We start from the raw sequence: 25,060 nt of genomic DNA, 5'->3' as shown, positions 1-25,060 counted from the left end.
TTCATTTGGCCATGTGCATGCGACTGCATGTTTGTTTGTGCGCGTGCGCATGTGCGTGTGTGTGTGTGTGTGTGTGTGTGTGTGTGTGTGTGTGTGTGTGTGTGTGCGTGCGTCTGCGAGAATGTGCATGTTGTGCGTGTACATGCAGGTGCAGGTGCATGTGCATGTACAGTGCATGTACACTTGTACAGTGCATGTACATGCACAGTGCATGTGTATGTGTGCGTGAATGCAGGTGTGTGCGTTACTGAGGGGGATAATACTGCTATTGATTTCTAGTTCTGTGAACTGTTACACAGTTCCCATGGAGTCACAGTGCAGTGAGTGCACAGCCCTCCCGAGCTCTGTCTGCACACAGGAACTTGAAGACAAAAGCAGCCAATGTCTGCCTCAGCTTAGTTATGTAACGTCCATAACTGAGAGCAGGTGTTTATAGACCGTATAGAGACTAAACAGTCACATATTTTCAGCATCGCTGAAGTGTATTGTATCAAATTAGGGCTTGGAGCATAATGAGTGCATTTTGTTTTGTTTGCAGGCTACACTTCTTTCACAAAGCATTGGTTACATAAGCTCTCACTGGGACCATGGTCTGGACTGGTCTGGTTTGGCAGCAGCTGGGCCGAGCGTGCAAACAAGCCAACCGAAGTTCCCCCCGTTCCTTCGCGGTCCCATTGAAAATGCATTCCCACAGAGGAGCGCTATCAAGGATTAGAGGTTGACCATGTGAATATCAAGTGTCCTGCTGTTCACTCAGTCCTCTGCAGAAAGCCTCAGCTCTGCCCTGCACCCAAATGAGGGGTAGCGATGATGAGTAACCACAAGAATGCAGCCAATAAAAGGAGGCCGAGACCCCCTCAAGTGTTCACTGTTCAAGGAAGGTCTTCACACAATGCAGGATTTATATTACATCAATGGTGCAGCAATGACTTTATTTAGTAATGTTGCGCTTGCCTGCATTAGATTCTGACTTTTATACTGTTGTAGATTGTTATATTGTTTACACAGGAGAGCAGAATATGTTCCACAAACAAAGGCTGATGATGGAAGCAATTTTCAGTTTATTCGTAATTGGGAGCAAATGTGTGAATCACACACAAAACAAATTGGACTGGGTGTGTTTACTATAAATGCCAGTGTTTTCAGACAAACTGTGATATATGCTCTTTTCATACGCCCTCTAAACCCTCTGATGCCAAAAGAGATGGAGATCCAGTGATGTAACTCATTTTTCTGCAATGCTCCGTCCTAGCTGCCGTCATCTCCTGCAACAGCAAAGGAAACCGTCACAGCAATATTAGGGATATTAATTGCGCCAGTTAGGATGGGTTAAATGCAGAGGGCAAATGTCACATTATGTGCAAATGTACAGTGAGAAAAATACCCCCTTTTCCCCCTTTCAAGTGAACGACAAATACCTTGGTGAGTTTTGGTCGCTGGATGCAGTGCACATAAGGCTTCGGGGTCATTTCTATCTCAGCTTCAAATGTCTTGTAGCAAACTGTGCAGTCCATCATAGGCTATATGAAATCAAATGGAAGACATAGAAATCAATCAATATTTTAGCCCGGTTGCATTTTTATAGCGCTTATGCAATGATTCATTCAATTCATACATTGGGGAGGTGAAGCGGCGAACAGTCGACGCCAGCGTCCTCACTTCCCACATTCACACAACAATGGTGGCAAGCTCACACCGACCAACTCATTGGAGGCAATGTAGGGTTCAGTGTCTTGCCCAAGGACACTTCGACATGTGGACAGGAGGGATTCTAACCGCCGACCCAGTGATCATTGGACGACCTGCTCTACCTCCTGAACCACAGCCTCCCCTGGGATTTAGAATAAACATTATCATGTATATATACCTGTGACCAGTGGTGGAAAGTACATTTACTCAAGTAGGCTACTGTACTTACCGGTAAGTACAATTTGAGGTGCTTTTAAGTTTCTTCAGTCCTTCATTTTTTACATCTCAGAGATAAATGTTGAACTTTTTACTCAACTGCAATTATTTTTAAACTTTAAACAGTTTTAAAATAATTACAGTTACAAGTGCGTAACCAAAGGTCGCAGTTAACTATGGACTTGTGCATTTCCTGTCAGTGTGTCGGGCATGTGACGTGTGTTGGTCGGCCACGTGACATCACGTGACATCATCAGGGATGGAGCGAGTGACATCACGTGACATCATCAGGGATGTAGCGAGTGACATCACGTGACATCATCAGGGATGTAGCGAGTGACATCACGTGACATCATCAGGGATGTAGCGAGTGACATCACGTGACATCATCAGGGATGGAGCGAGTGACATCACATGACATCATCAGGGATGGAGATCAATATATATATAACCCTTAGATCTCCATATATGGAGCTGACCTGTTTTGACATTCCATACTGTATGTTGATCCTTCCCCATCCACCCTTCCTCTTCGATGTCTCCCTTTTGACTGGTACCTGTCCATTTAAACTCTAGACGGGCCTGCCCCAAAGTTATTAGTGCAGCCGTGCCCGGCAGCTGGCAAAAACTAGAGTTCTCAACAGGCCCGAAAATTAAGATCTTACCCCCCATGCCAAGCACCAGCACTAGCCCAGCAGTCTGCTGTCACCCAGGCGGATATGTTGATCTGACCCCCCATTCCAAAGTGCCAGCGCTCGCCCCGCAAGTCTGCTGTCACCCAGGCGGCTGCGTGCACGCCCTCAGGCTTCTCGCCCTGTTGTGTTTGCATTGTTGTGTTTCGCAGTGTTTTGAGTTTGTAGATCGGATATTTTAAAAAGGTTTGGCAAATTGAAAAACTTTAGTACATTAACTTTGGCAATGTATAGTGTATATTTTGATGCCGATACTTTTGCACTTTTACTCAAGTAACATTTTGGATACAGGACATTCACTTTCGGCATTGTGTTATTGCTACTTTTACTTATCATCTCTATCGGGTGGAAACCGTATAGTTTGTCCAAAACTGTTACTTTTCAGGATTCAAATTCAAAAGCATCAAAGTAGCAGATCTCCAAGCTCAAACCTCGTCGATTTGCATCACATTTCGAGCTTGTGGATCTGCCACTTTTTATGTGACGCTGTTGTAGTATGATCAAGTAGGGTGTTCATTTACACAAAAACACACAAAAAGTTAGAATATGGAGAATAGGAGGTTTCTGCCCGACAGAAAACATTATAATAACTACAGAAACCCGAGTACTTTTTCCACCTTTGCCTGTAACCTCTATAAAAGTCACACTCACTCTGTCATCCCTGAACGGACATCTCTGAGGGCTGGAGTCGGACACAGCTGTTCCTTTGGAACATCTGGTAGGTTTCAGGAGAAAGTTGTGGGAGATGTACTTCACGTGGAAACCAGACTGCAAGACACCAGTGGAGATGTTGTAGTGAAAAACAGTAAAAGTATACATCAATATAGCTCAGTATACTGTATGATTTTCAATTCAGTAAAGTACATCAATATAGCATATATCAATATACCATTTCCAACCGGACAGTACATGGTTTCCAACTGAGGCCTTAATTAAGCTCTGACAAGCACAGCGAATAATGTGAGTACATGTTTTTCCAACCGGAGCTTTGACCTCAGAGATAGGCAAAGGGAATAACATGGAAAGAACATTTTGGACAAACAAGGAGTTTGTTGCCAACATAAGAATATTTGTAATATGACATCAGGTTAATATTGTGGGGCTTAGAGAGATACTTATTGATGAGGTCAAACGTACTTGGGCAGAAGAGATCTGGACAAACATGAGTATTATACTGAAAACTATGTTTTTACTTTTTTTTAATCTGCCAAAGAAAAAAAGTTGTTGGGCTAGATGAAGAAGATCGAATCTGCCAAATGTGTGATCTCAATGGAATTGAGAATGAGTATCATTTTGTGTTGTACTGTCCTTTTTATGGGAGGGTCAGAGAAGAATTGTTTAATAATATAAACTACCGTATGTTAATATGATGGATATGAATGATGCACAACTAATTAACCGTTTATTCGAAAAATACTTAATTAAATTGGCAAACTAGAGAAAGCCTGGGACCTGAGGAAACGTAGGTACGTTGTTTGGTTTTACGTTTTTTTTCTTCTTTTCGTTTAGATTTGTTTCATTTGTATAAATTTATGTTGTTGTATGCGATCAGCAATGCCGGTAAAGAAGTGTATACTTGAACAATTGTAACTGTATGAAAAGGTGTCATATAATTCCATGAAAAATAGGCCACAAGATTGGCATGACACTTAAATAAAATCATTCATTCATTCATTGTTAACTTGGAACAGACACCTAAACGGAAAGTAAGGGCTAGAGTTTAGGATGAGGGGGGCGCGTAATTTCCATCTCATCGAGTGGATACTCTGTTTGACTGTACTATGCTTTCTTGCGAATAAAACCTAAGCTGATTTCATCGTATTTTCCTGATTCATTCCGTCTGAATTTGTCTTCTCCCTGGCCCTCTGACAGCCTCTTCCCACAATAATGTGTACAACAGGTATTGCATAAACAATTGAGGCAGCATAACCAGTTAATAGGACTCTGGTTACGGGTACCACACAACAGGTAGAGCGACTACTCTGACAACTGGTACAAGGGTCTCACTATTACAGGGGTACCCGAAAGGTAGATTGTGATCTACCAGTAGATCAGAAATGCTGTGCAGGTAGACCACATGACATGCCCCTAAATGTATATGTAATTAAACTATTGTTGGGTATCTGCCACTTGAATTAAGGTGACATGATTCATTGCCATCAAAAAGGGTCTGTCGGTTCAAACACACGGCTCAAACACATTTTGTTTTCAATAGTGTTGAAAAGTTATATACATAAAAATAAACCTATACCAATTACATAACTCCCCTCAGACTATTTCCCATTACAAGTGCGTTTGTCTTATATGCAACACCAGTGCCACTAATTTCAGCGATAATATTTGTTTGGGTGGTATAGTAGTTCTTGTTGAGCTGGTGATTTTGAAAGTAGCTCTCAAGTCAAAAATGTGTGGGCACCTCTGATCCATTATATAACCCGGTGGGGCACGCATGCATTCCCAAACTTACATCGTTCCCAAATTGTGTGGTCCCAGACTAGTATTAATTTTAGAGTGGTATATGTGTGTGTAAGTGTGAGTGTGCAGCCTTAAGGATCGGGGAGGCCCCGTTCATGACGTCATCATTTTAATAATTCATACATATATATATATATGTGTATATATATATATATATTTTTTTTTTTACTGTACAATTTACAATTTACAATTTAGGCATTTAGCAGACGCTCTTAATCCAGAGCGACTTACATTTAAGCAAGAACAAAAGCATGGGAATACATCACATAAAAGCATTTATCAATATCATGAAACATGCGTAAGCTAAGAAAGTAACAGTGGAATATCTATATAATGAAACTATACATACACTATACATATAAACTATACATATTTACTACTATGCTATACACATGGCGTGCTATGACTATATACAATACAATTATAGTGCTGTCTACATAACATGCTATAAGTCTGTGTCAAATGCTATCTAAGCCAACAGAAATGCTATCTAAGGGGTTAGGGTAAGTGCTATGGGCCATGATGGAGTCTGAAAAGGTGGGTTTTCAGGCTACGGCGGAAGATTGGGAGTGAGTAACTGTAAGTTATAACTGGGAGGCAGCATAGGCTATACCATACTGTACATGGGCAACTGGCGGCAAGGGGGCCACATGCGGCCCCCACCTTCACTTAATGTGGCCCGCAGGTTAATGGACCAACCCTGACTGACTGATGGTTCCCAATACTGCTTCAATACCGTTTCAATTGAAACATATATAAGGCGGCAGGGTCTGTCTGTCTGTCTGTCTGCCTGTCTGCCTGCGTGTGTGTACAATAGCCATATTGCTGTCATGTTGTATACTGCTAAAGTAGAGTAACAGTTGCACATGGCCTGAGAGCCAGCTAGCAGAGGTTACCAAGGTATTTCCTATAAAGATAACAGTTCAGCAGTAAATGCTCCGGCAGGCTACTGGTGAACACGGTCTGACCTCTCCAGGTCAGCATTCAATAAATCTTTAAATCATCATGCCTTCACTCTCGTGGAGTTTTTAGTGGGCCTAGCAAGCTTAATGAATAGTATACATTTCCATGACAGGCATCAATCAAACAGGACTGTAGTGAGGAAAATGATGAGGAACCCTCTGTTTATCTCCACCTAAATTCCTCGTTCAAGTCAAAGGGATGTGGATTTGCCGAGGAATGAACCAGAATAAACATGATCTGACCTTTTTTATGATGCTCTATTTCAGCTTTTGTACAGGTTCCAACAAGTTAGGTTGCACCCAATCCCATGGGAACCCATTCACTAAAACAAAATCACACCCGTGTGAACTGAGTGGTAATAATAATTTAACTCTTGAGAGCGTTTTACCAACTCTCCATTTAGCTGTGGACCACCTGGAACACCCTCAAGGACCACTGGTGGTCCCCGGACCACTGGTGGTCCCCGGACCACTGGTTGAGAACCACTGGGCTACACAAATTAATGTAGTTAATGTACTGTGCACACTCAAAGTAGCTTAATGACTTGTTTAATTCAAAAGTGGTTTGACTGTCTTGTATCGACTACAGAAAAGCTTTTGGTCGAGCGGGAGGGATCAGAGGGAGAGAGAGAGGCCCCAGAATGGAGCCTTGGGGAATAATTTTTCTCGGATATGAGGGATGCACCGATATCGAAATTTCTGACCGATATTTATTGCCAATACCAATATTTACAGATAGCGGCAAATATACCGATATGTGGTTTATATACGCATATCGGTGCACCCTATAGTTATCACATATAGACACAAAGTAGTCCCCTGTCTGAGTATTATTCAAACCAATTTATTATCGTGCCAAAAAGCGACCCGTTTTCCAGTCAGTCTACCTTGTGATGGACCCTGTCAAAGACAGAACAGAGATCCAGAAATACTACAGTAAGACTGAATTTCTGCATTTCTGCCACTGTCTGTGTTTGAGTGGATATAATTGAAGATCTTAACAAGAGCAGTCTCTCAATGGTGTGTTGTCGAAATCCTGACCGGAAGACATCAAAGCAGATGTTTAGCGCTTTGTGTAGGCTATTATCAAGGACCTCCACAGAATTGGACTGTGTGCGGCTGTGGTCAGGAAAACTGCTACACTGCCACAAAGACACCATAGTGGAGAATTTGAAATAGCTTTTTTCCCTCAAGCTATCAGAGCTCAGAACAAGGAGACAACTTTTTTATTTACCACATCCCTATTTCGGGGCAAACATTCTGAGAAATTGTCATTATCTACAAGCTCAAATTGTGAGCTGGTACTAAGCCAATTGTCAGTGAAAAGATTTGGTGCAGAAGGAAATACTAGCGACCCTAATATAGGGGTTGTGCAATAACAAGAAGTCATGTGTGTTTTGTTTTAGCTTGTACAGTATGTTGTTTTTGTGATATAATGCACTGATTGGTTGGCACTTTTAATTTCGTTGTACACATTGCAACTTGCAATGACAAATAAAGATCTATCTATCTATAGAGCCCTGTGGCACTCCAATAATTGTTTGGATCTCAATGGAATTATATAAGATACTGGGAAGTGGGAACAACTCTCTCTATCATGAGTAAGGCTGACGGGGACAGAGTGGCATTCCGACGCACAGCCATTCCAAAATACGTGGCTTCCACGTGCGGTTAGGGTAATTAGGGTTAAGGCAGGTTTAGAGTTTATAGTAATGTTGCGAGTCGGAATGGTGGGCTTAGGAATGCCGTGTACGTGAAGCGTACTGTATTTTGCACCACAGCAAGGAGGCTTAATTTCCAAAGGAAAGGGGGGTGCAATAACATACTGTATAAAAAATCACACCCGTGTGAAGTTAGTGGTGCAACTCCGTGTGGGGGTCCCCAGGGGGTCCCCGGAAGTTCCAGGCCCACAGGAACGCGCCCAGGGGGCCGGACCAATTGCGGCGAGCCGCCCCACGTCTGAAACGGTTGAGAAATGACAGAGTTACCGTGTGGGGGTCCCTCTACTGTATTGTACTGTACTGTCACTGTACTGTACTGGCACACCCGAAATCATCATATTATGCAGTTAATGTGCGTGTGTGTTAGGTTGCGCACAGATGGTGAAAATTCTTGGATTTCCTATCTCCTATGGCATCATTATTTGTGCATAGAGGGGAAGCAATTGCACAACTGGTGAGAGACACGAATAAATGATTGGTGCTTTTGGAAATTGTTGAAAGTGTTGAAAGATAGATACCATGCCGCCTCAGCAGTAGCATAGTGACAGACAACACACAGACGCATACCTACTGGAATGCTTGTTTCGCGTGCACTGCTGAGCAAGATGAGCAACCTATTTTGTTATCTTTATAGCTAATGTCTAAAGTTGATTGGCTGTCCCCGTGGGGGAGACTTAAACTGCATTGGTTCCATTGGTTCCCAGGGTCCGGGATGCTTACATATGCACAGGATTGGGTGTGGGTGGGTCATAGTGTTTTGCATCCGTTTCTGGAATATTTGTACAGGAATTACTGCTGTAACATTGCCAATAGTATTATGTGTCCAATGTATTGACCATGGCTATTCTCATGCCAGACTTGTGCACAATGTTTGGTGCAGATTGGAGCATCGATGCACCTGTGGCCCCTTGTGCGACTACAACCCTGTCTCGCAAGCTAAACGTTATGTTGACACGTTTCAGAGAAATTAAAAACGTTCTGCATTCATCTCAATGATAAACATGAACCGTTCCCATCGAACGTTTGGTTTTGTTTATTTGCTGTCCATCAAAAGCACCTTCGAATTAAAAGATAATAATAATAATAGGCCTAATAATTAGCAATAATGAATTGTGCTTACAGCTTTTAAGATTGGTTGGTGACTAGTACTACTACTAGAAGACCCCTGGACAGTGTGCCAAGTTTGGTGTGCTTGTGGAGAAAGGTGTTCAGTACTGGGGGATTATTTATGGAGACAAGGTCTTGTGTTCCTTCTAAGATCTACTGTACGTATAGAATTTGACTTGCCATGCTCCTCCATTTTATTTGACTTACAGATAAGATCATCTTTGTTCTTGTAAGATGATTTTTTGCGCTTTTTATGCCTGTATTGATATACAGTAGGTAAACAAGAAACGGGGAGAGAGTGACAAGCCGTCGGGACAAAGGTCGTCGGCATCGGGACTCCAATCTGTGACGCGAGGTCAGGCTACGTTGGAGCAAGGTGCCAGACCACTAGGTCAGCGGTCCGGCCACTACCACAATATTCTTATATGTTATTAATTTCCCCACAGATTATCCAACATTAGGTTACAGCCTAGGTTTTTGCCAAAATGCACTGGATTACCAAGAACACGGTCCTCCATATAGCTGTCCAACTTCTTTAAAACAATCTAATGTTTGAATTCCCAGTTAGGTCCAAACCACACCAATGATTCGCCATGCAACTCCTTGCAACCAAACAGTTGCTAGTAGTTGCATGTAGTTGCATTAAACCATTATCCCCAATGGCAGATGCAAGGAGTTGTATTGGTGCGGTTTGGGCCTTAGTTAGCATAAAAGAAAAAGAAAAAAAAGATTACAATTAAAAAGGGACATTTTACCGCTGGAAGAAACTGCACTCACTCAATGTTAATACTATTTGTAGTAGATAACAGTAGCACAATTTGAAATTTGCACCCTATGGCCAGAAAAATAATCAAGTCTGTGTGTTTAACTAGGGTTTGACTGGATTGCTGAATTCCTACAATTCCTACAATGCATTTGCCCTCGTTGTGGAGAGGGGGAGGGTTGCATGGAGGTGTGTCTTTGTAGTCCAGGAAGGAAGTGGGACACAGGTTTTTGGTCATGGACATGGCGTCATGACTCATGACTATATATAAAAACATATTACACACATGAAAACCCCAGGAAAGTGTTTTCTTGTGTCCAACACATTATATCATCATCATTAAAATAAGATCTGGTTGCAAAAGGTGTGAAGTAGGCCTTCTACCATGCTGGCCACTGAATTAGTCTACCGGACATGCAGTGCAGTTGCGTGACATAAGAGAGACTGCTAGATGGTTTCCAGATTTCCCTTTTTTGTCTCACAGCAAGGAGCAGAACAACACGAATGAAAATAATTGTTGACCGCGTTCACACTCTGCGGTCCACAAAGATCGTTGTTACTTATTTATGTAATTTTCAGAGAATGCTCGCCAGTGGCCAGAGTTTAATTTACTTCCAACCTCTGTGAGATGTTTGACATTACAGTGCCTCCCTCGCCTGTTATCACCAGTGGTGATTTGTCTCTTGCTTTTTGTTTGCGTTTCCCTTTTTTCTTTATGTAGCAATCATTTTCTTCATGGACTCTATGAAAACAAGCCCAAAGCCCTTCGGCCTTTAAACATAATGCATTGAAAACAACAGATCTACAAGCTTACAACGTGTGGAGCTCACAACACGTAGGCGCACACGTGGTTCCGTATGTGTTAGTTTGGCTGTTCTTAACCCTGGACAGGTATGGTCTGGACTTAGCCAGACCATACCTGTCCAGGACTGGACTAGTGGTATATTGTTATTTTGTCTGTCGCTATAATATTTGCCGGATGAAGACCTAACGTTACGCCAGTTAATACAAGTTTTTGGAGCTTAAAAACAAGTGTGCAGATGTTTTCCTTTATCCTTGATTCTCGCCTTGATGCTTTATTGTTGACATCCAGCACCTGGCCTAAATACAGGCATAAGCTGTGCACACAATCTGTGGACCTTTTCTAATAGACATGCGATTTAATAGCCTGCTGCTGGAAAAGACCTCAGATTGGTTGCCAGTTTGACACTGGATTCTAGGCTGTTCCACTGTGTAGTTCCTTCATGTCTTCAACAAAATGTTGTGTAACGGTACGTCGTGAGTCATGTTGTAGTGCAAACTTTGGATTACAGCATACATTTTTAAATGACATTCACTGCATGAAACCGTATGGTAAAACGGAGCTTGCGAGGGGGCGGGCTAGAATAAATCACAGCACTCCAACTTCAAGGAATCTGGTCAACGAAAGTACAGGGATGAAGTGGTTTATGTATATAGTTAATTCACCCATTTGAAAACCACTATGCTGCTAATTCTGTCTGCAATTAGGCTTCTGTATTACTCTGATATAGCAGTTGAGCCGAATTTGTACAACTCTGGAAAGTGCTATATTTCGAGAGTTGACAAAACTTTATAGGGACATTATTTAATGTTTACTGAATATGGACAAAGTAAACACTATATGAAAAATGCTTGAGGTTGAGGTCATGTAGCCTAAACAATGTGGCCAAAGTTGACAAGAGGCGATGACATGTAAATCAACACTGGTATGGTTTTTAAAACACCATGGGTGAGGTCAGATTGCAATAAATGTTTGTCTCCACAGCTCGTTTTGTATTGTGTGGTAAAATAATGGCTGACTCGATCAGGCTGAGATGTTTTTATTAACTTTTTCTCTTAAATAAACTTGAACAAAGTCTATTTAATGCTATCGGAAATGCAACAAAGTTAACAGCAAATTAACAGAGTATTTCAAGATTGTGGTATTGGCACTTTTAGTTGTCAACATGTCAGTAATTCTTCCATCACTGGATTTATTGTGCTGTTATAGCTACTCTGGGAACGTGGGATTTAAATTTGATAGACGTTGTTGGTTTATGCTTGTTAGCCATTTATTTTGATAGACAATGTGTGTTTTGCGGTTACACCACGAGTGACATATGGAATGGATAATTGCAGTGAGCACACACCCTTTCCCGTATGATACGATATGATAGTACTTTATTGTCAGTTCACACTGAAATTTGTCTTGCGACACAGCAGCCAAGTATGCAGAAACACATACACACACACACAAATAACAAGACAATTTACATACATATGTATGAATATATTTAAAAAAGAATCACACCCGTGTGAAGTGAGGGACGCAAATATATTAAAGTCTAACTCATGTTGATTAGGTGATGTAATGGTGATGTAAAACAAACGGTGCAAACACAAACATTAAACACCATTAACAATAAAGAGACAATAAAATGACAAATGACGTAAATGTTCCCTTCATTGTCAATGCGTTTACAAAACAAACATTGAACTAAGGACAAACATTAAACAAAAATAAAGTGTAATAGGGATAGGGGAAATGTATAAGCACTGGTGAAACTCTGATGAGCATCTTTTTAGAAACAGATGGATTAATCCAGTCACCATTACTCATCAGATCAAGCATCCATCAATTCATCAGACTCGACGTTTTCAGGGAAATACAGTGACAACTTAGTTCCTTTAAGACTCTTGATGGTTCACACATCTTTGTTTTGAACAAAGGAAATCTTTTGAAGGATAAAATATATATATACTGTATAGCTTTCAGGTCCATCAATGTACTAATAATGATCCTATAGAAGCTATACAGAATGTTAATACTCACACTCAATGATCTATATTGTGACAGTCCATATGATGATCCCTCCCCACCAGACCTTCCTCTTCGATGTCTCCCTTTTGACTGATACCTGTCCTAGACGGACCCGCCCCAAAGTTATTACTGCAGCCGCGCCCGCCAGCCGGTGAAAACTAGAGTTCTCAACAGGCCCGAAAATTAAGGCTCAGCCCTACCTACTCAAGACACTGCCCTCCGCTGCCACCCTTAGATCTCCATATATGGAGCTGACCTTTCTGACATTTCAAATCTTTTCAAATCAAATCTGACCTCATCAAACACTGTACACTCAAGGCTCAAGACTAATGAACCTGAATATGGCATATATTCTGCATATATTGGCATAATATGTTCACATATTGAAAATAACATCATAGCACCACCATTAGCCTTTTCATGTCACACATCCCCTAGAAGGTGCTCACGCAACACAGTTTGGGAACCCCTGCTTTAGAGTCTAGATAGTATAATGAATGTGGTTACTTTGCTAAATAACTTCCAGGGGTTACAAAGAAACAATATTCTATATCGTTATTCAGTTAATCCAGAATAGACAGGAAAACCAAAAGAACATCTGCCGTTTTCACCAAACAATATAATATTTTGCATCAACACCGGCATATTTTACAATCTCACCCCCACCCTTGGGAAGGACCCTCCCTAAACTGTTGCATAAGGAGAAGAGACTGGAGCAGCACAGACATTTAGAGACAGCTTATATTAGGTGCTAAAGTATACAAAAAGAACGACTGTGTTCTAGAGAGGAACAAAAACTTGAATAGCCATTTAGTCAAAATCGGATTCCTGATGGTGACCTCATGTCACCAGGCGCTCTGCTGCTGTACCTTTGGAAGGCCTGGTTTTAATTCTGAACCAGTATGATTCAGTCTAGAGGCTGCCAACCGTATCCGGACATTTGCACACTATGCCTGCATGCACGCACCATTGTCCTATTGGCAGTGGTCTTCATTTCATTCATGCTTTGTAATGAACCGTTTTGCAACATTACATGATTGACATCGACATGACTCACATGCTGATTGGCTATAGCATGCTCCAAAATGAGTAAATAAATCATATACAGTAGTGTATAGAAAAATGAGTACTTGTCTTAGTCTTGTCTTAACCATTGAGTTCTCACAGATGTGTACCCAATCTGCAGATATTGTAGGCTATTTATAAATAAATAAATTAAATCTGTCCCCCCTGCTGGGAGAGCCTGGCCTATGGCCCGGGACCCCTATGGACCCCTAGGGTCCTCAGACTTACTACAGGGGGCCTGGGCTGGCCGATTCCGTACAGCACCTATAGGCTGGAAATCCAGCCTGACAGCGGGTTCGAGTCCCGGTCCTGACGACCCTTGCTGCGTGTCTTGCATGTCTCCTCCCTTTCCTGTCAAACTATACTGTAAATCAATAAAGGCTAAAAGACCCAAAAATATTACTTACTACAGGGGGTCGGCCAAACGTTTGTGTGATGATAAATGAACCAATTGAACCCCAATCTGGGAACCCATCAGCAAAAAAAAGGGAAAAAACGGCACCGTCTGCTGCGCAGCACAGAATCTGTTCTTGAGAGATTCATTGAACCCTAATCCTATTCTGATTAGCCAAAAATAGCCGATCTACAGGCTCAAGTCATCTAGCGATATACCAGGCTATTTTAGGAAAAAAAGGTTTGACAGATGGAAAAAAAGAGAAGACCAAGTACAGAATGTTGCGTGCAGTACTCAACATCAACAAGAGCACACATGTTACCAACACAAATCTGTATGATGGAATGCCAAGGGTGAGCCAGAAAATAGCTAAGGGGTCCTTGAGCTGAGAAATGTTGAAGACTACTGCTCTATCACCAGCCTATAAGCGAGCCTCAGGCCCTGTGGTTCTCAACTATAGCCTACCTACCGTTTCCTCTCATTCAGAGAAACACATTCCTATGAAGGAGAATATATCCTCTTTATATAGGTCCTATATTATAGGACACACTCTTATGTCTATATGTTTCTGTACTTATGTCCACAAAATTGGACATTTGTGTTTATACTTTTTGGTATTGTGACCTTGTAGATTATTGGCCATTCAAAATTGATTACTTTTCATGCAGTAAAGATCCTAAAAATGTTGTTTCTTTTTATTTTGTAATACTTTCTTTCTCCTGTGTTATGTTATAATAACTTTATTTATATAGCACCTTTCTAGACAAGGTCACAAAGTGCTGTACACCAATCTTCACTAAAGTAAAAAGCAAGGAAAACCAAACATAGCATATCATGTTATTGTGTAATCTGGCTGAAGAGCTTGTAGTGATTATCTATCTGATGCAAGAGGGAATCTAAACATGTGACCTGAAGAGCCACGCCCATGTAGACAAATATGCAATGAAATAAAAAAATCTGTGCAAATGTTTGCACAGCAACTATCCTGAGCAAGACAAGCTTGCTGAAAGACGTCAGAACATATTGGTAAGTAAAATAATCTAAATGGAGCTACATTGAGTGTGCAGTATTCTTCCCCATTTGGAAAAGAAATCATGTAGCCTATATTAGACTAAAGATATACATTAGAAAGTCTGTTACAAGTTGGTATTCAAAATTTACTTGAAAAAAGGTTTCAATTTTATAAAAAAAAATCCTTTGAAAATAGCAAATCTATAAAGCAAAGAGACGCGTTGAGAGCTTGTAGATCAGCCATTTTCAAATAATAATAATAATAATAATCAAAATCTACAAAGTAACTAGTAACTAAAGTTTTCAAATAATAATAATAAAGTAAAATTATTTAAAAATGAAAATGAACAAAATACCATGAGGGTGTACTTAAGTAGCCTACAGTACTTGAGTAAATGTAATTAGTTATTTTCAACAACACTGTACTGTAAGCAGACCTGTAATATTACTCAAATCTACCTCAATCTCAAACTTCTGGACAGTCTTGAAGAAGAGGAAATGGAGCCGGACCGCAGCGTAGGAGCCCAGTTCACTCAGGACCAGATCCACTCCTTTCCGGTGGTCACCGGGGAGCTGATTATACGCCTCCTGAGCCTCTGTAGAGTACAGCAGAGCTCCAGCACTGAGCAGCAACAACAGCACCGCAGCGGCCATGTTCCTTTGTGTGCCTGTCTAAAGAGCAGCCAAAATGAAGGTGAAGGGGTTTGCTCTGCGAACAACACACCCCTCTCCCACCGTGATAAACATTAACATGAACAAACATGTACAACATCAAAGCACCAGAAAAACACATCCAAAAGCAGAAGTAGCCACTCGCTGAGTCACTGTGCACACTAATGGTTTATCACTGTTTACTGCACCTTGTTTCTCTTGGCTTTCTTACAAACGTGCCTCAGGGCCCTGGCGTCCCCAAACAGACAGACCTCTCATTTAAAACGAAACAGATTCTCAGATTCAGGGAATTGCACAGGAAAAGCCATGGTTTCTCAGAAGTTGAATAAAAACAAAACCCATGGTAATTGTTAAAATGGAGACTTGGGATTAGATGTGATCCTTTGACCTGAAAACAGACCCGACTGTCACGACTCACGATTCAGTGGCCCTTTGCTGGACAGATGATGTCAACTGTCCTCTGAAGGCATTTGCAAGTTATTTAGATCGACTTTATCAGGCAAAGACTTTGAGTGTACAGTGTAAAACTTTATTCATCCGTGTTCAAACCTCGTGAAGTCGATCATCAGTTGAACTTTAATAAAATATGAAACAAACACAAAATTACTAATAAAAGGATGTTTCTCACAAATACACAAAGAAAATAAGAAAATAGTGAATGTGTAGCACAAGGAACAAGAAACATCCAGAAGCGCTCAAATTACCTTTCATTGGTTCAATACCCTATACTCAAACCCACGAAAAGGGTGTTCAATAACACCGATTTATAAAAGAAAATATGAAAAATGGAGAAAGCTGGTTTCTGCCCGACAGCGACGATATTCAGAGAGAATTCAAAAGCTTTGATGATCTGTATGAAATGACAACGACCCCGTTGTGCTGTCTGACCGCTCCAAAGCCACCGTTGAACCTTGGCTCTTGGACTCGCCATTCATTCATTGGTCTGTTCCCTTCACCAACAAAATAGAAGGCTGTCCGTTGATGTAGGACATGGTGTTACAATGGTTCATTCTGTCCACCTTCATTTCCTGTCAGGGAGACATAAAGTGGAACAAATTTTAACAAAACTTTCATTCAATGTTTCAATTATTGATTGGTTCTAGTTTTTCAGGCCACAAACCCCCAAAAATAATCATATTTGAACTGGGGACACCTCCACCCGACAAGCACTTGGAATTGTAAAGTTGAGGTATTACATTTAGTTTGACTTGGTTCCACAGATGAATATTTTGAATATAACGCCTTGCGTTGCGAGGCATTGTGACCTTGTAGATTTACATTATCATTTCACTGTCATCAGGGCACCTCCCCCCCAAAATCACGTGGGGAACCCCCTGTCCCTGGGGGTCCCAAGCCACAGGTTGAGAACCACTGGCTTAATAAACTAACCTCTGTGAGGGCCGGCCTGTGTACACAGTGGATGTAGGGCTTTGGATCCTGTTCGATCCTGTCCTCAAACATTTTGTAGCAAACTGTGCAGTCGATTAAAGGCTGTGGGGGGAGAAAAACAAAGCAAATACCACAAGCAAGTTAGAACAAGCAAAAATGTGAGCTCAGTCAGTGCACTAATACAAGACAGTGCGGTGATCGTCTTGACACTGTTCAAAGTCTGCTCTCTTGTCTTTCTTTGGGTAGCCTATAGACTCAAAAAACGTACCCGGTCATTTCTGAACTGGCATTTCCCAGAGTCAGCCGTTCCCCTGGCGCACTTTGTGGCTTTCAGGTGAAAATGATGGTAGATGTAGGTCACACTGAACCCAGGCTGAGGAGAAAAGGAGTATTATTAGCCTTTAATAACCTCAAATCCCATTCCAGGGTGACTCTTTTATGAACTATAAAATGGCATGAACTTCCAGTAGTAGCCTACTGCTTATATTGACAGATAATGCTCAGTAGACCATAACCATGGTTTGCTTACAGTAAGAGCTTCAAAAGATTACTCAGTTAATCACTAGGCCTATATTGCATTGACCTGGAGGGAGTGGAGGCACACATTATCCTTAATCAATATATTTATATGGCTGAAGGACAAAAACTACTTGAACTTGAACAGTGATTCACACACCAACACCAGACATGCTGCACATGCACAGTACCTGGATGTCTGACTTCTTCATATCTCTGAAGAAGAGAAAATGGTGCTGGATTGAAGAATAGGTGTTGATCTGCTCCAGGGCCAGGTCCACTCCCTTCTTGTAGTTGTCAGGGAGTTGGTTGTAGGCCGCCTGGGCGTCCGCGCAGCACAGCAGTGCTCCGGCACTAAGCACCAGCAGCAACAAAGCGGACATCTTTCCTCTCATTGTGCCTGTGTTACAGCGAGGGCTTGCAGGGATTTGGGTTCTATGGACCACCCACTCTGGCCGGGGGGGGGGGTTAAACGCTAATGCTAGAGTACAAAAACAACTTATCCTCCAATAGGGCAGAGCACAGCCCACTTTCCTTGGCAATAACACTCTGGCGACATAAGAGTACTACTACTACTAAGCATATCTTAAAGAGACGCTCTGTAACCTTTTTTTATATACATCAAATATTTTTTATTTATATATTTTTAATGAATAAAATATCCAATCTGTATGGTAGAGTATTATGTTATACAATAGCTCATGAACTTGGGGTGGTTGTATTTTGTCTCCCTGCTCTTCTATCAGACATTTAGATCGTGTCAAAGGTCACTGAGACATTTTGACCTGGTCAATTTCAGCAGGCAGGCTCAATTAGCTCAATGTAAAATGTCTGCACTTCAATCCAGCAATTTAGAGATAAGTTATATAGGCTAATACATTATAAGATGGACGTTAAAAGTTAGTCTGAAAATATGTATTGAATCCACACACACACACACACACACACACACATGTTGTGAATGACTCAACAGCAGAAAACATTACAGAACAATGACCAATTATAAATAGAAAAGTATGTTTATTTGTCATCAATATTTGAACCATTTTTATGTACAGGGCACACCAGCAATATATATATGCTCAGATCTTTGTATTGCTTTTGAAATTGAACATTTTACACTGCATCAGTATTTTCACAAGGAGTTAAAAGTGTGACACAAACAATATACCTTCATCCACATTAGCAGACGTAAAACTGAGATCGCATCCCACTAAGCCACCTTTTTCCTTCATTACCGTAATATTCCTTCTCAAGATCAGCTATGCTTTAATTGATTAAATACTCATTAATTAAATACTCTTCAAAGGGGCCAGCAATCATGTCACTCATTGCAATGAGACACACTGTGGCAACTGTGGAGAGTGCAATCCAAGAATCATTCATCTGAGAGAGACTTGTCCACAATCCTTCCATTATGGTCCCACAGGCTTATGGTCTATAATAGTAATAATAATAAAACACCTTTTTGTGATACAATTGTTCATGTGATACAACACCACCAGTGGCACTTAATAAGATTTTCAGTGACATAGGTGACAATAGGCACAAATTAATTACAGACAATATCGTGGTGATGTAGAGTAGATATTATGGGCAAAGGCAGTTTACACTGAGGGCACCATCTTGCACGGCGCCTTATAGCCCTTATTCCCTAATCTTCTTAGGCATTTCTAATACTATATTTTAAAATAGTGAAAATAGCTGATCTACAACTACGCATTGTGAGCTCGGCTATTTTCACAAAAAAAAAAAAAAAGTAAAGCATAAAACAACGCACAAGAGGACTAGAGATAAAAGCACAAGGACATAAAGCACAAGATAGGGCCCTGAATTCAAAGTAGTGTCTTCAACGCATACATGTGAGAACAGACAATTTGATGTGCACGCGCACGCACACAAACACACACACACACCTCAAAGCACAGTCAAAGCTTAAATCATCAATAATCAATTTGTGATAAACGGGTACATTCATAACTCCTCAATCTATTCATGTTCTTTCCTTTAAAACATAAGCCTTTCCTGTCTGTGATGATGCACACGTACTGTAGTGAGATTGTCGACACAATTCAGTGGAGTTTGGTCGGGGAGTTCCACTACTCATGGACGTTTTATGTTGTCAACATTAGATATAGAACTACTCTTTTAAAGTTAAAATGCAATACTCTGTGGAATGTTGTGAGAAGAATTATGTGAAATTATGTGAAAATTATGTGATGAACCACCCATCCTGGACCCCGATGTAAAGTAAACAAAAAAAAAAAAACTCACATGATATGGTTATAGGAGAGATGACTGGACTGTAGTCGTTTGTTCTGGAAACAAAACTATTCATCTACCGGTATTTACACGAGACATAATTTGGCACCCGGACAAAGTAACGAAAATAAATTAGTGCTCTCACCCATAAGCTGACTAGATTGTCATCACTAACACACACGTAAGTAAGAACTCTGGTGACCAAAAACGAATACTATAATATACAGACAATTACCATTATACTGTACGACCATGTGGTTAGCCCACAGACATGGGAGGGGTGGTGGGGATTCAGCAATAGACCAAAAATATGCTACTATTGAAGCCACAACCTCAATTAATTACAAACATAGGTTACTGCAATGACACCACTGTGTTAATAATGTCTATCAAAGTTATTATAAGTGGACACTGACTGCACTGAAAGACGGCACCGTCATGGTAATGTAGTGATACACGAGAAATACAGGATTGTGTTTCTTTGATTTTGGTAACGCAGCACAATATGACCTCCCCCTCTACTGGTCAGCTTCAGTCAACGCAGGCACAGACAAACACCTTATGTCTCACCTTATGAGCCTATTCGCTCCGACAGTTAATCGATATATTAATTAGGATCTACTCTAAAAACAGCTGAGGTCCAATACAGACTCGGTACGGTATCATTTGAAAGGCAAGAGGCACAAGCTTAGTCGTCAGTAGGAGATATGGGATTATTCCAGAAGCACACTAAGGCAACGTCGACTCTTATGGCAAAGTATACAACAACAGTCCAACAGGGACACACTAGATATACATATAAAACAATTGCATAAAATACAGGAGCGTTGGGGGAGGGGGGTATAGATTTGTTTGTGTTATAAAAGTGCTAGGAGCTACGAGTGGCTGCTGCTGCTAAGTGAAGAGACATTTAAAAACTAAACTAAACTAAACGTTTCTCAGCATGTACATTTTCATTTCCTTCATAAGGCGCTTGGTGAGCATAAAAGAGCCACAACGACACCATAAACGTCCACAGCCATAACTCTTTGCATGTTTACACGTTAAAAAGAAGGAATGCATCCCAAATATAATCCTTCACATATTCAATGTGAATCAGAGCAACCTTTCAGGGTTGAAAATTAACGCGCGTCCATCATCCGTCTAACTCTAACTCGTTGCGAACTCATTGGTTGATTTGTGATTTCTCCTCCCCTGAAATATATTACAAAGAAACACACAAAATCCCCCCCAAAAAATAAAATACAAGTATAATATGAAACGATCGTGCTGATCATCACGGTTTATAACACTTCGGTTGATATTCATTCTTTTGTGCCACAAAGTGCTCTTAAAGTGGGTAACGGGGCCTCTGCAACGGTAACCACTTAAACCCTCAGCACTCGCTGGAAATAGCCAATCGGCAAGCTGGTTGAAAGCTTGTCAATCAGCTATTTTCATGTAGAGCAAAAACCGAAAATACAGTATTATAGAGCACTGAGGTCGACAACGCTATGGGGTTTAAGTGGTTAATAGGGCCTACAAGTCCCGTTCAACGCTACAGTACAGTAAGCTAGGGCACGAACACGTCCAAGACGGAAACGCTGCTGTGATTTATGTCAGCGTAAAATGAATTATTAAAAGTACGCAGATCGCTGTGGTTTTGGTGCCAATGTCCACCAATGTAACCTCTGCGGTGGTCGATGGACGAGCAGGACTGACGTGGCACAGGCAGACAGTGATGCGGCTACAAATTGCACTCTAGTCCCCCCTCCACCATCGGCTGGTTGGTGAGAGTGATCGCTCAGATCGACAGCATTGTGTGTGTCCACCAAGTTAAAGAGCGTGCGTCTGTGTCAATCATGTCCCTCCCCCTCGTCAAACTAAAGCGCGGGGGTACGCGAGGAGGATGTTATTGTACGTTACACCGGCATGTGCATCTCTGAATACTCGTCGTGTCCCTCCCGCTCGTCAAACTTGGGCTCTGCGTCATCCGCGTCCAACTGAGAATAAAAAGGGGAAAAGAACAATGTTAAGTTAATTAATTTAATAGAGGGTATGCGCGTGACATCTTCATCACACCCGGAAGTTATGTGCTATAAATATAATAGGACCACGATGGAAACAAGTCTCCAGGAATTCTTTGTGTTGTCTTTTTACCTTCAAAAATGTTCAAACACTTTCAAGATAGCAAGAAGCAAACTATAAAATATGGATAATGGAGTTTAAATGATTGTGATGGTGTATTAACATATTTGGCTGGGGACCCCCTGGAACCCCCCGAAAGGACCCCTGGGCCACTTTGAGAACCACTGATGTACAATGATGTAAGTTAGTAGAGAATTAATATTACGTAACACAATATATACTGTAGCAGTGTTTCTTTGACAGAACTCAGAACTTAATTTCTTTACATTTCAAGTGGTTGTGACACAAGACGGAGCAGACAGTAAATTAGTATTGTTGAGCAATAAACCGATTCCGTTCCTTCATTTGAGCCCAGTCATGAATTATAATAAAGCCTAGTGCGCCGCCGTGTGGCTGAGCTGAGACTTACACATGCCATCTCTCTGGAGGTGAAGATGCGAGGCAGGAGGAACATCTTGACGGGCACGGTGAGGATGAGGACGAAGGGGAAGGCCAGGGACGCCTGGGTGGACATGATGGCCCACAGCGCTGCCAGGCACACCACCTGGATGCAGGTGAACAGGTGCATGCGCAGCGTACGCACCTGGACGTACAACAACACAGTGGTTAAACCTTCTATACATAGTCAACTTGGTCCGAGTTGACTCCATACCCTCTCCACCCTTTGGGCCTGATTCTCACACACTCACTCACAAGACAACTAACGTGGGAAGTTTGTAAAATTCCTTTACACTGAAAATATTGGTGTAAACAGCTTAGTGAATCGGGCCCTTAGTCTTTAAATGTCATTCATTAAAAAAAAAAAAAGTCTGGTTTCCAAGTAAAAAAAGGGATGACAACCAGTGATGGAAATTAACTAAGTACAACTCAAGTACTGTACTTAACTTTAGTTACTGTAGTTACTTTGCAGATTGTGATTATCACTACAAAACCTACATCAATAATAATAATAATAAAACTTTATTTGTATAGCACCTTTCATGACATGAAATGCAGCTCAAAGTGCTTTACAGAACAATGGAAAAGAAAAGAAAAGCAAGGCAACGACATTAAAAAACAAGCAGTAATGCAATGCAGTGAGGACATGAATAACAAAAAAAATTAAAATTAAAGATCAATTAAAAGCAATGTTGTAGAAGTGGGTCTTGAGCTGAGCTTTAAAAATGTCTACAGAGGCTGCCTGACGAAGGTACAGTGGGAGCTTGTTCCATGCCGACGGCCCGTAGAAGCAAAAAGCTGCTTCCCCGTATTTTTTAGTTGCCATTTTTTTAGGCAAAGCGAACAGGCCAGCAGTGGAAGACCTTAGGGGGCGGTTTGGGACATATTTAGGCAGGCAGTCATGTAGGTAGGAAGGTGCGAGACCATTGAGAGATTTATAGACAAGTAAAATAATTTTAAAATCAATCCTAAAAACAAACGGAAGCCAGTGCAGTGATGCCAAAACTGGAGTAATATGTTCTCTCATCTTAGTTCTAGTTAAAACTCTGGCTGCTGCATTTTGGACAAGTTGTAATCTGTCAGTTGTTTTCTTAGGCAGTCCTGAAAAAAGTGCATTGCAGTAATCAAGCCGAGAAAAAACAAAGGCGTGGATTAGCGTTTTTGCATCGTCCAAGGACAAATAGGCTCTGATTCGTGCAATATTTCTAAGGTGAAAAAAGGCAATCTTGGTAACATGATTAATGTGTGAATTAAAATTCAATTCAGAATCAATAATAACCCCCAGGTTCTTTACTGTACTGTTACTTTCTACAGTCAGGTTGCCAAGTCTGCTTATTATTGATTATTTCTGCTCACTAGAACCGGTTATGAGAACTTCTGTCTTATCCTCATTTAGCTTGAGAAGGTTCTCACTCATCCAACATTTGATGCTAGACAGACAGGTCAACAGCGGGTGTAAAGCACAGGGATCATCTGGAGCCACAGAAAGATATAGTTGGGTATCATCAGCATAGAAATGAAAATTTACTCCGTGATTGGTAATGAGTTCGCCCAATGGCAGTATGTACAAGGAGAAAAGCAGAGGGCCAAGAATCGAGCCCTGTGGAATACCAGAACTGATGTCGTGTTTGTCTGAGTCAAACTCGGCTAGATTGACAAAGAAACTTCTGTTCCATCAACCACTTGCACACTACATATACCGTACCCATGGGACCTCTTCGTTGTGGCTTTCCCCAGCCAACTCCACACCCCCCTGTCTAACCATTTTACTGTTTTTATAGATTTAATTCTTTAATCTAAGGTGTTTGCACACTGGTACGTTTTTTTCGTCTGAACAACGGAGTGAATTTCGGAGGACGTTAAAAAAAAACTTTATGTCAATCATGTTTTCACCAAAAAAAAAATCCGGACCGGTGTTGATTTTAACTGTTCTCCGCAGCCGTCTAGTGGGGTCTTGGTGACAGGTTCACAGCTACTACTTTCGGAACCGCAAAACGCAGCACTATATACATTTTAGGTGTATATAGTGTCTTTTATTGGTTTTATGAAGGGACAGACAGTAGGCTGACAGGAAACGGGAGAGAGATGGGGGAAGACATGCAGTAAAGGCCGTGTCGGGCTCGGGAGTCGAACCCGTGGCACACTGCGACTGGTTTACCAGTCGGGTGCCCAGACGGTTACGCCACCGCCTGGGCGATAATAATATTATTAACACAGGTCGTTCCTCACCTTGCGGACGTAGGTGTGGTCGGGTGGTACTTGATAGATATATTATTAACATTAACAGTCGTTCCTCACCTTGCGGACGTAGGTGTGGTCGGGGTGGTACTTGGGGGGCATGAGGAGCAGCATCATGCGCTCCGTCAGCTGGATGCCGTTCAGTGACATCACGCCCATGTAGAGGAAGATGCCAAACAGCACGGCCAGGGGGATCTGACGCAGCAGGTCACCTATCACTATGGACATGCCTGGAAGAGAGAGAGAGGTTATTCACAGTATTTATGTTCTAAATCAGTTTCCAAAGAAATCCTTTGGGTTTAAAGCTCCTTCAGATTGGAACAATCTACTTGTTCATCTTCAGTCAATGACATCTTTTCAATAGGCTCTCTATGCACATATGCCATTTTGGAAATAACTCTTCCTACTTCCTGGCCGCTTCAGACTTCCTTTACAGGCTCTGTTCCATTTAGTGTACAGTGGTTCTCAAACGTTTTCATTTCAAGGACCCCCCCCCATAACT

The 25,060-nt window shown here is 41.4% G+C and overlaps 3 protein-coding genes across 5 annotated transcripts in view; all 3 read right to left on the bottom strand.

Moving 5' to 3' along the window:
• Positions 1 to 865: 865 nt before the first annotated feature.
• LOC310867464 (uncharacterized protein) lies at positions 866 to 15,997 on the bottom strand. Its single transcript, XM_083777577.1, has 4 exons — positions 15,376 to 15,997; positions 3,249 to 3,365; positions 1,419 to 1,520; positions 866 to 1,265 (listed from the first exon to the last, which is right to left on the bottom strand). The coding sequence occupies exons 1-4, from the start codon at positions 15,568 to 15,570 to the stop codon at positions 1,170 to 1,172; spliced, it is 510 nt and encodes a 169-aa protein (XP_083633703.1). The 5' UTR covers positions 15,571 to 15,997; the 3' UTR covers positions 866 to 1,169.
• Positions 15,998 to 16,194: 197 nt separating this feature from the next.
• Positions 16,195 to 17,969, bottom strand: LOC310867465 (uncharacterized protein). Its single transcript, XM_083777578.1, has 4 exons — positions 17,685 to 17,969; positions 17,246 to 17,350; positions 16,978 to 17,079; positions 16,195 to 16,616 (listed from the first exon to the last, which is right to left on the bottom strand). The coding sequence occupies exons 1-4, from the start codon at positions 17,886 to 17,888 to the stop codon at positions 16,524 to 16,526; spliced, it is 504 nt and encodes a 167-aa protein (XP_083633704.1). The 5' UTR covers positions 17,889 to 17,969; the 3' UTR covers positions 16,195 to 16,523.
• Positions 17,970 to 18,493: 524 nt separating this feature from the next.
• Positions 18,494 to 25,060, bottom strand: part of slc4a2b (solute carrier family 4 member 2b) — a 72,037-nt gene continuing 65,470 nt past the window's right edge. For all 3 annotated transcript variants that reach the window (XM_083778117.1, XM_083778118.1, XM_083778119.1), the window contains 3 exons: positions 24,619 to 24,788; positions 22,292 to 22,465; positions 18,494 to 21,737 (listed from right to left, as the gene is read on the bottom strand). In XM_083778117.1, coding sequence (XP_083634243.1) covers positions 21,657 to 21,737; positions 22,292 to 22,465; positions 24,619 to 24,788 — 425 coding nt within the window. In that variant the 3' untranslated portion in view covers positions 18,494 to 21,656. The remainder of the gene's footprint in view (positions 21,738 to 22,291; positions 22,466 to 24,618; positions 24,789 to 25,060) is intronic.

The sequence above is a fragment of the Protomyctophum parallelum genome (genome assembly GCF_964188405.1).
Source record: "Protomyctophum parallelum genome assembly, chromosome: 12".
In the NCBI taxonomy this organism is placed as follows: Eukaryota; Metazoa; Chordata; class Actinopteri; order Myctophiformes; family Myctophidae; genus Protomyctophum; species Protomyctophum parallelum.
The sequence above is the reverse complement of the archived record's forward strand: the minus strand, read 5'-3'. Positions and strand labels throughout refer to the sequence as shown.

Coding starts and splice junctions, on each gene's coding strand:
- LOC310867465 (XM_083777578.1), bottom strand. CDS start 17,888: ATGAGAGGAAAGATGTCCGCTTTGTTGCTGCTGGTGCTTAGTGCCGGA. Junction 17,351..17,684: donor TGAAGAAGTCAGACATCCAG/GTACTGTGCATG, acceptor TTTTCTCCTCAG/CCTGGGTTCAGTGTGACCTA. Junction 17,080..17,245: donor GCCAGTTCAGAAATGACCGG/GTACGTTTTTTG, acceptor CTCCCCCCACAG/CCTTTAATCGACTGCACAGT.
- LOC310867464 (XM_083777577.1), bottom strand. CDS start 15,570: ATGGCCGCTGCGGTGCTGTTGTTGCTGCTCAGTGCTGGAGCTCTGCTG. Junction 1,521..3,248: donor GTCCGTTCAGGGATGACAGA/GTGAGTGTGACT, acceptor GATTTCATATAG/CCTATGATGGACTGCACAGT. Junction 1,266..1,418: donor AGCGACCAAAACTCACCAAG/GTATTTGTCGTT, acceptor TTGCTGTTGCAG/GAGATGACGGCAGCTAGGAC.